The following is a 10,237-nucleotide window of genomic DNA, read 5'->3' as shown; positions in this document are numbered from 1 at the left end:
GAAAATCAAAATTTTCGGACTCGTCGGCTATTCTGTCAATCGAAATGACTTCGGTTGATTTCTATTTAAAACAATAGGTGGGTTAAAACTGCCAGAGGCTTCGAATTAGTGGCTGGACGACCTGTCAGTCTACTAGGAAGCTGCCGGTTTATTTTAGTTCGCACTGCGTATTGGTCAGCGCTTGCTGTCAATCATTTTGAGGGGCAGGACCGAGGCCGTGTTGTGTTTCGTATGCTGTTCAGTCTTACATGAGGAAAAGCTGCTAGGTGTCTCTGTAACTTAGGAGGATTCGCTAATATTACACTCTGAGGTGAGTACTAATGCGAAAAAAACCGCATTTACATAAATAATTAAACCTACGGAATTTAGATGCGAGGCAGTACCAAAGAAATAAACACTTTAAACCTTTCAGGAGGCTAACAGCCGCTAAAGCTAACGATAACATTAGGACTCTGACACTGTTACCTGGTTACCTGAGAATGAATAAATGAGTGAAGGAAGGAATGTTTTTGCATAGAAAATTCGATTAACGTTTGCAGCCACCATTACAAGGCTGTACGGGATATATTTTTTTTTATTTTTTTTAAACTGCTTTTATTCTGTCACAGCCCTCGCTAAGCCTAGCTCTTCACCTGTTGAACTGAAGGTCAGATTGAATGAAGCAGAAGCACCGCCTCAGTAGCAGCACTACACAACTCGCATCACTGCTTTCACTTTTCATTCGTCTGTTATTGTTGTGCAGGTTAACCGCTAGGTTTAGATATGACTAACTGAATCTTTAATGTTGACGAGTTTTATTTTCATTTCTAAAAACCAGCCATAGTTTTTTTTAAGTCAGACAGTGGTTTATGCTTTTTTTTGCTCGCTCATGAAAGGTAAATTCTACCATGAAACACATTAGAAGTTTGATTACATAATTACATTTTCGTTTTCGTTTTTTTACATATTGCAAGGTTTTTGTAATATCATGTGAACTTTCCCATTGCCACACAACCCATCATTTCACTTCCAGACTCTTCATATGGTAATGCTTTCTATAGCCCAGGTCAAGACGAATATACATACAAACACCTCAAGTCCACTGGAATCCTTTTGTCTTTCTGGAAAATGCAAACGTGTGTCCTATCGTTTGTCTGTCTGTCTTGGAGTCTGTCTCTATGACCGGGTCTCTCTCTCAGGGAATATCCACCCTGGAGGTATATTTGTTGTTTCTGGGGCAGTAAGTGGTCAGGTTGCCAGCTCTGTGTCCAATTGTCATTCACACTCTATAAATTGGGAATGCCAATAAGCCTTACCTGCATGTTGGAGAAAACCCTAGTACCAGGAGGAAACCCACCAAGCACAGGGCAACATGCAAACTCCATGCACACAGATCCAAGGCAGGAATCGAACCCTGACCATGGCTTAGTGCTAACCACTTAAATATAGCTGCAGATGGTGTACAGTTAGCCATGTTGTCAGATTAAAGATTTTTCAGAGCCATATTATGTGTGTATGTTTCTCTCTCTCTGCCAGCCAGGTGCAGCAGTGATAATGCAGCAGATGCATCAAGCAATATTTCTTCTCCTTTTCATTCATCTCAAAACTTAATTTGTTTAACAGTTTAACAATCTACTTAAACCTAACAGTTATAGTGAGAACCTGGGAGAAATGTAATCCTTATCGAATTTAATGCAAACTGTGATTTGATTTGAGCACAAGTCTGGCTGAGAAAACCTATTTGAAAAACTGAAATCCGGTCCAGAACGCTTGTTTGTGGTTGGGTGTGCCTCTGTCTGACAGTCACTTTGTGCCATGAATTTTTTTTTATTGTTATTAATCGACGCAGTGCTATACTGCTTTCTTCAGGCCATGACAGATCCTGAAGGTGGAACATTTACATTTAGGCATTTAGCAGATGCCCTTATCCAGAGCGACTTAGATTTTTATCTCATTATACATCTGAGCAGTTGAGGGTTAAGGGCCTTGCTTAAACAAAAAAACAGCTCTTTTAAATATATATATATATATATATATATATATATATATATATATAGAACTGTAAGAGAGATTTTGAGACAGTGAGATTAATAGCATGATACCAAGCGAAATGAGATACAGAATCGGAAACCCTTGAATAGGTATGGGAATCACCAAGGACCACCCGATATGATATTATTGCAACACCTAGGTGCAGATTCATTTTGTATTGTGATTCTGTAAGTATTATGTTTTTTTTATAAATATCCTGATTAGAAATTACTTTTTTTTTCAGATTCTGTAGGAATCTATATAAATAAAAGAGAGGTTTTGTCTCCACAATGGCCAGAACTTGCTCTTTCAGTGATATCTTTAGATTGCATACATTGAAGGACCAGAAACCGGTCTCAGAAAGACAGACATGTGTGCTTTAACCTGAAATGATATTACTAATTACATTAAAGCTAATGAGCTTATTTTTAGCTTTAACATTTGAACCATTTTTTACAAACTCTTCACCTGACAGGTACTAATGCGAGCTCCAAATAAACTTGCTGTGGATGCTGTGCTGCCTGCCAAGATTTTGAGGATTTAGAGTAGAAGTATAAAGGAACTACAAGATTTTACAGGCTCCAATGAAATCATATATTAATTATTATTATTATTTTTATGTATACATAAGGACTTAAAAGTATAAATGTTTAATATTAAATATTACTGGGGGAAATTATCAAGGATCAAGGTGGCATGGTGGCTTAGTGGTTAGCACTGTCGCCTTGCACCTCCAGGGTCCTGATTCGATCCCCGGCCAGGTTCGATTCACGCCTCTGTGTGCCTGGAGTTTGCATGTGTTATATATATTTTTTTCTATTTGAAATTTATTTATTTAAAATTTTAGATTTATTATTTTAGCAAATAATTTGTTTCTAGCACACAGTGCTGCCTGATAGTGTCTGACTAGTTTGGAGTGCACGGCACGTAGGGTAGTAGAGGATGGGTGACATTTTTATCATCTCAGAGACAAACATATATAAATGTAAAAAAAAATTAATTCTGGACTCAGTGTAGCGCCACATTCATTTTTATTTATTTTCTCTCATTGGTATTTTTCAGCCGTGTCTGTCCAAGTGGCGGCAAAAGCTATGGACAGACACCTGAATCAGCCTAAAAATGAAGCAAGGCATAGAACTGTGTCCCACTCAAAGTCACAACTTGTAATTTTATGATCTCCAATCAGTAAAAGCCAAAGAAAATACCCGCTAGATATTAAATTCTTATTTTTTATTTTGGAGTAGTCCTGTAAGGCTCTAGGTATTTGCTTTAGAGCCAGTCATCATATAGACAAATGTACTTTTTAAAGATATAATAATGGCAACACAGTTTTCAGTCTGGGGAGGAAAATATATACAACAGTAGAGTAGAGTGGAGTCATGTCACGCATGACACAAGTGAAAACTGAACAACATGTTTATTAAAAAGTTTCCAACAAAAAAAAGTTTAATAAATATTACAGGATAAAGATAGATGATAAAGATGATGATTCATGGGGTTTAGGGTGGATTGTTTTCCCCTTCATGCTGAGAAAAATGTCAAGAGTGAGCCATACTTCTCAAGGCCACTCGGAAACGTATTAGACTAAGATGCTTGCAGGTTGTTTTTACTAACTGCATAAATACAAGTTTATGCACTTGTCTTGACAATAACTCTAAAATGTATACATTAGTAAAGATAAAATACTTAATTATTTATGTATGTGTGTTTAAAATGTAATTAGTATTATAATTATTTCGTCTTAAAGTCTGCTAGAGCTGGTTGAATTGAAAGGTAGATTTAGGAGAAGAAGTGTGTCTGTTCCAGTTTTGCTGCTCATCATTGGAACAGCAGCAAGTATTACAGACTACACTGCTGTAGAAGATTGTTTAATGCTTCACAGGCAACTGTATCTGTGAATTACACTTCTTCAGACCTGTATGATTCACAATTTCAACAACTTACGGAGAGAGTGAGGGAAATAAATGTCAACGTCAAGCCTTTTGTGAAGAAACCAGTTTTACATCAGATTTTTCCAACACTGCGAATGTGCAGAACCAGTCAAGAGTTTAGACACAAGTTTGGATTTATTCTCTTACATTCTACGTAGAACAATACTGGATTTTTTTATTTTAAAATACTGAATTTTTTTCTGGTATCGTCCTTGCAAGAACAGTATTGTCAAGTGCATTTGCAAAACCCATCAAGCACAATGATGAAACTGGCTCTCATGAAGACCATCTCAGGAAAGCAAAACCAAAACTTTCCTTTGCTGCAGAGGAAAAGGTTATTTAGAGTCTCAAAAATTACCCATTAAAAAAACCTACTTTAGATTTAGAGTGGTAATGAAAACTTTACAGATAATAAGTAGCAGACACATCCCAACATTTACTGTTTTAAGGAGATTATTTCATATTTTGGACGCCTTCAGCGTTGTTTTAACATCTAGAAAGAAATAAAAATCAGGGGGGGAAAATAAATAAATAAATAAATAAATAAAATAATGAAATTATAAAGTGTGTCCAAACTTTTGACTGGTAATGTATATATGGCAAATATAAAAAAAATTGCATGCTACTGATCTACATGATGATGTTTTAAGAAGATCATAGATATGACGTATTGTACAGTGATCTTATTTTAACAGTCGTGCCTCATGCATCCCAAAAGAAATCTGCTAATCAGGCTCTTCAGCTGGTTTCACCTCCTACAGCTCCACAAGCGTGTTGCTTTGCACAGCATAGATCGAAAGTGACACTTTGTATACACACTGGAATTGTACGTAAATATGCCGTTCTCACTTTGACCGCAAGTCTTGTATTTCAGCAAACAAGATCACGGATGCGTCTGAAGGATGAGCACCAGGTCGAATGCCGGAAAAGTTCGAAATGCAGACAGCAACCCCTGTATAGAGGTCAGGTTATGTGTACAGCCTAATGTCTTTCTTTTTTTTTTTCTTTTTTTTAATCAAACTTTCAGACAAGTTGATTCGTTTAAATGCACTGTGTGTGTCGGAATACATACAACACCAAGCAAGGTTAAAAAATGAGATACTGTAGATATAGCCAAAATATTTAGCATAATTAATTTTTTAATGTTATGCATTCTTTTGGTTTTTTTTTTTTGTTTACTCTGAATAATTAGTTTATTTGCTTTTTACATTTTTTTTGCTTGTATGTTTTACTTTTTTTCGTCTTCCCATAGTGTTTCCATTTTAGGCTGCCATTATAAATATCAAGTAAATGTCATTAATGATAAAAAGGGAAATTTTTGCACATAGTGGTCATGAACATCGTTCCCTATCGATACACAGATCCACTGGGATGAAATGCACGTCATTTAATCAGTCATTGTGGCCTGCATTATACAAATCAATGCAAAAAAAAAAGGCAAAATGTATAAAAATGAACGTGTACAGAAAATATGAACATGGACACACCATCAACTTTATTAGGAATACCTGCTCAGTTTTTGCAGTGTCGACAGTGTGGACTAAACTATGTGGACATGCGTCCTCATGCAAGATCACAACTCCCTTGGATGGCAGTCCTCTGCATTTAATCGAAAATTTTATGCTTCAGCTCTCCAATACCCATCCCGCTGTAACAATCACTATTGATTGTTAAACCTTTTCTCCTAACAATGTTCCAATACTTACTCCTGAGTAATCCAGAATAATGTAATCATCAGCTGATGGTTGACGTATGAACATTTTCTTGGTTAGCGATAGAGGATAATTCAATTCTATACTCTGCTGGTTACTTGCAGGCTCATAGTGATGAATCCATGTCGCGTCATCTGTAATGATTCTCTTCAGAAAACCTTCAGCTTCCTTAGAGTATCAGCCCTAATTTTGTTTGCAGTAATCCAAACACTTCTGTTTATGCTCTTCTGTGAGTTGTTTCCGCACCAGGTACACCCTCAGACCACTTTTTTTTTTTTTTGGCACCACAGTTACAAATAAACTGATGTAACACGTTCACACCTGCACAGCAGTAGCCTTGAAAGGAAAGCGCAGTGTTGATAGTGTAGCCAACAGAAGTGTTAAATAAAGCCAGAGTGCGGATAATTTTTTTTTACTAATCCTCGTATTTTATTTACTCTGATACAAGTACTACAAGACTCCATTGCTTCTGATTGAACATAAACAGGTAGAGAATGATTGTAGACTACAGGACTAGAGAGTGCCTGATTTAAACACACACTCACTCGCACAGTGACTTAGGAAATCGCTTGTACTCAAAGGTATCGCACACAGTAACAATTTGTAATCTTGCTTGTACAGATCATAACAATTCAACCTTCCCACACTAAGTAATAAAGTGTATGACGTTATTGTCTCTACGCAGGAAAGTGATGGTTCTCGAAAGTGCCTGGACGCATATAACTATGATAAGAGCATGTGCTCTGCATACTTCTTAAAGTATAAGAATTGCAGAAAGTACTGGGTAAGTATTATAACTTCTTCCCCATTAATTACAGCGCTGCAGGTCACAAACAATGTATTGTTTACGTGGAAGTACACGTTGGTGAAATTGTAGCCATCTATAAAAGTTTTTTATTTGTCAATCCACACAGTGAGCTATGCACAATTTAAGCATACAAACCATCTAACATGAGGCATGAACCAGTAAGAAACAGGTGCACATAATGACGGATGATCAGGCCGGTGATTAGTGTACTGGTGATGCTGAATGCTGAGTGGTTGGAACAGACACAGGGAAATGAGGTTGCTGCAGTTTTTAAATTTTATCATAAGGCACTTTGCAGTCTGTCACAGTAAGACAGATGTTTCCATTATTTTAATTTAATCTTCATAATTGAATAAAATTTTATATAAAGTAATAAGGGGTGGCTCAAGACTTTACTGGGATTATATTTCATAAAATGTTTAACCCCGAATAAATCATCATATTGAAGTGGATGGAAATAAATTGTTCTTGTGTATTGAAGTTTTTTTTTTTAAGACTTTCAAATCCACCTTCTGTTTTTATTGCTTTTGTCACATTGTCTACGTTCATCAGTATCAAGAGCGACTAGTCCTTTAGGTTCACACTGATTAATTCACACTAATTTAAACCCCTAAGGGCATTTTCACATTAGGGCCCTGGGATCGGCCCTAAAGTCTGGTTCATTTTGTTCAGATTTTGTTCACAAGCGTTCCCTATTCAGGCGTACTTGGGCACGGGTCGAATCAGATAAGCAAAGGGCCCAAGCACTGTGATATGTGAATTGCAAAGGGATTTTTGATATCCCACACGGTTTAGCCAAGCTAATGCATTAAACTTCTGCTAAAAGTGGCTAATAACTTACTGGGTGACATCATATTAGTGACATCACATTGAGTGACATCAGCATCCGGGGCTTTTTGAAGGTCTTAAATTGCTCAGAAGGCACACAGGTTGTATTTTTCGCACGGCCATCGCCGCCTGGGTGCCCCAGCAAGACGCATCCAGTTGTGACGATGCCTTAAATTTGTGGCAAATTCAGTGACATCAGCTTCTTAAAAGGCACACAGTTGTGTGGGGCGATCGGATGGCGATGGCACAGGTGCTTTGCTCTGCTCATCTTTGCATGCTACTATATTTTTTTTAAATTCTTTTACATTGTCTACATTTTTCATTACGGTGAGGCAGCAACTCGTTCATGCTTACACTAAGGGTCTGCCGTAAGGTATTTAAGGGTTAAGAGTTTCAGAAAGAAGTAAAGAAATACTCAAATTAATTTCTTTGTCCCTGTGTGCACAGAGTAGCACAAAAGGATGCTGGTTAACCATACGTTGCAAAAATTTTACCACGGGCAAAGGTCTGTAGCAGACATTTCACACAATGTCAGCTACCTGAACCAGTGAACTCTGTGGGCTAACATTAGATACATTATTTGTTTAGGTGTTTGTTTCTGTGAATAGATATTTTCTTACCTTTGTACTCTGTATGTGCCATATGATGTCATTTAAAGCCATTCCTCAGCTTGCTAGAAAGGTCTTTTGATAAAATTCTTATATATCTGATGAAACTGTAATACAACTATTACAAGTGTAATGAAAGCCCCATAGGAACATTGCAGAAGAATAAGGAAAACAATTTTAAGTTGAGATATTTGGTCTAAAGGAGCAGTTTTGATCCACATGCCATATGTCTGACATCTCTATAAGTGGTACTCTATTGTGAGGTCATAGAGCCTATCCCTAGCTAATGTTAGGAGTGTTTACATTGCTCTTAATTGTAAAATGTAGAGCCTCAAGAATTTTATACACATATTTACATTTGCAAATATGTGCTGTTTGCAAGTAGTGCAAGTAATAAAAAAAATGTACATGGGAAATGACTGAATTGTTATAAATATATACTTACTAGAGTGTTTTTAAAATGATATGTGATAATACTTTGGATTGATTAATCTCTGGGAATTAAACATTCTTTAAGTAGTGCTTTAAGTGGAGCTCATAGTGTAATTTTTTTTCTTGTTTTTTTATGAAAGATGAATTCAATAATGATGCTGTCTACACACATATGGAACAAAGACCAACTGTGTGTTTCATTATAGACAAAGTGTTCACAGCCTTTCTGTACATTTTAGGGTGTTGTGGATTTAATTTAAAATGAATTGTGTACACTGTTTAGCTTATGATCTATAATGACGGATTTCAAACTAAAATCTCTCATTTAGATAAGTATTCACACCCCTTATATGGTAGTTTGTTAGAAGCAGCTTTATAGCACTAATTGCATCTTTGCGTCTTCTTGGGTAAGGTTTGCTCACCTGGACTTTAACATTTTCTCCTTTTCTTCCTAGAAGTTTTTCTGCTCTGTCAGATTGGAAGGAGAACTGTGTGACATCTGGGACCTCTCTGTATTTGGCTCCATTCACACGTTCCCCCAATTATTACCATTCTCTTGGTTCCATCAGATTTAGACATTAGAGTCAGTGTGCTTTGAGCTGTTCACATTGGTATGAGAAAGAAGGAAAAAAAAAACAGATCTGAGTCACATATGAGCAAAAAGAAAAATCAGATTTGGGCCACTTGTGCTTGCAATGTGAACATGGACTTCTACACGTGGATTAGTCAGTTTCTGTTAATTTATGTTGCTTATCAAAGGTTTGAATGCTTATATAAATTAGAGGTTTATTTAGTCATTTTTAAAAAGGAAAAAAATAAATCAAAAATGTTTTAATTTGTTTTTTAAAAACATTTGATTTGTCAGTATGTATTTTATGTAGAATAAAAAAGTACCACCTGATTCTACTGTTATGTCCTTTTAAAAGCATATAAAACATTTTTTAAAAATGTTTCCATCATCAAATTTCCTCCAATATGTTTAAATGAATTTTTTTTTTATAAATATGAAAATATGTTTGCCCTAGACCCATGTACAGCAAGTATGCATGTCAAATGAAATATGTTAAACTGTACAATTTTTTTTCCCTCCCTTAGCAAACAGTGATGCTCCAACGCAGGCGTGAAGGTATAAAGCCTGAAATGCCTACAGCTAAAGAGAGGGAAGAAATGCTCACTTCTCTGGGAGGGAAGCCCTACTGAAAGCCACTGACTTTTAATAGCAGAACACTGACTGTGCCTCTGAGGTGTGTGCTGATGTGTGGATGAGTGCATCCTTCCAATAGGAAGCCTTAAAAACTTTATTTACACTTGAGCCCAGTGGGCAGGAGTGTGTGTGTGTGGTGCGTGTTGGTGTGTATGTGCATGCTTGTGTGGGTATTTGTGTGCACATACTTTTTATGGAGTTGTTTGTGTGTACTTGAGAGAGTGCAAGTGCTTCTTCCATGATGAGTTTTTGAACACGTTTGCACTGAGATCATGTTTTAGTCATTCTGTGACTCTCTTGCAGAGATGCATTTAAAATCATGTACAGATATAATATCCCATGTGGATTCTGTATTAATGTTATCAAGAGTTAAATAAATAACAGAAGGAGAACTGGTATTTCTGACTTCTTTACTTTTTCTGTAAATTGTTATGGGTTTATTTTTTTCCATACTGTGACTGTATTGTTTTTTTTTTTCACATCCAAGTAACTGGCTGCAAAGGCTTGCACTTCCTGCAGCGTCCTCATGACGGCGCTGCAATCCTGCAGTTCATGTATTAGTGGTTGACTGTAAATCCCTACCTTTGGGTTCGAGCAGGCTCACCCTATGGACTTGTTTTGTTTTTATGGTTTTCAGAGCAACACTGCCAAGTGATTTACAGATGCCTCAGTGACCTGTGCATGTTTTGTAGTAAGCACTGAGA

General features: G+C 36.6%; 1 protein-coding gene across 1 annotated transcript; it reads left to right on the top strand.

Annotated features, from left to right (window-relative positions):
• The first annotated feature begins 100 nt into the window (after positions 1 to 100).
• On the top strand, positions 101 to 9,925 carry chchd7 (coiled-coil-helix-coiled-coil-helix domain containing 7). The gene is made up of 4 exons (XM_053497537.1): positions 101 to 310; positions 4,816 to 4,903; positions 6,339 to 6,437; positions 9,425 to 9,925. Exons 2-4 carry the CDS (start codon positions 4,844 to 4,846, stop codon positions 9,527 to 9,529), a joined length of 264 nt encoding a protein of 87 aa, XP_053353512.1. The 5' UTR covers positions 101 to 310; positions 4,816 to 4,843; the 3' UTR covers positions 9,530 to 9,925.
• The last annotated feature ends 312 nt before the right edge of the window (positions 9,926 to 10,237 follow it).

Source organism: Clarias gariepinus, chromosome 1 (assembly GCF_024256425.1).
Source record: "Clarias gariepinus isolate MV-2021 ecotype Netherlands chromosome 1, CGAR_prim_01v2, whole genome shotgun sequence".
Taxonomy (NCBI): Eukaryota; Metazoa; Chordata; class Actinopteri; order Siluriformes; family Clariidae; genus Clarias; species Clarias gariepinus.
The sequence above is the reverse complement of the archived record's forward strand: the minus strand, read 5'-3'. Positions and strand labels throughout refer to the sequence as shown.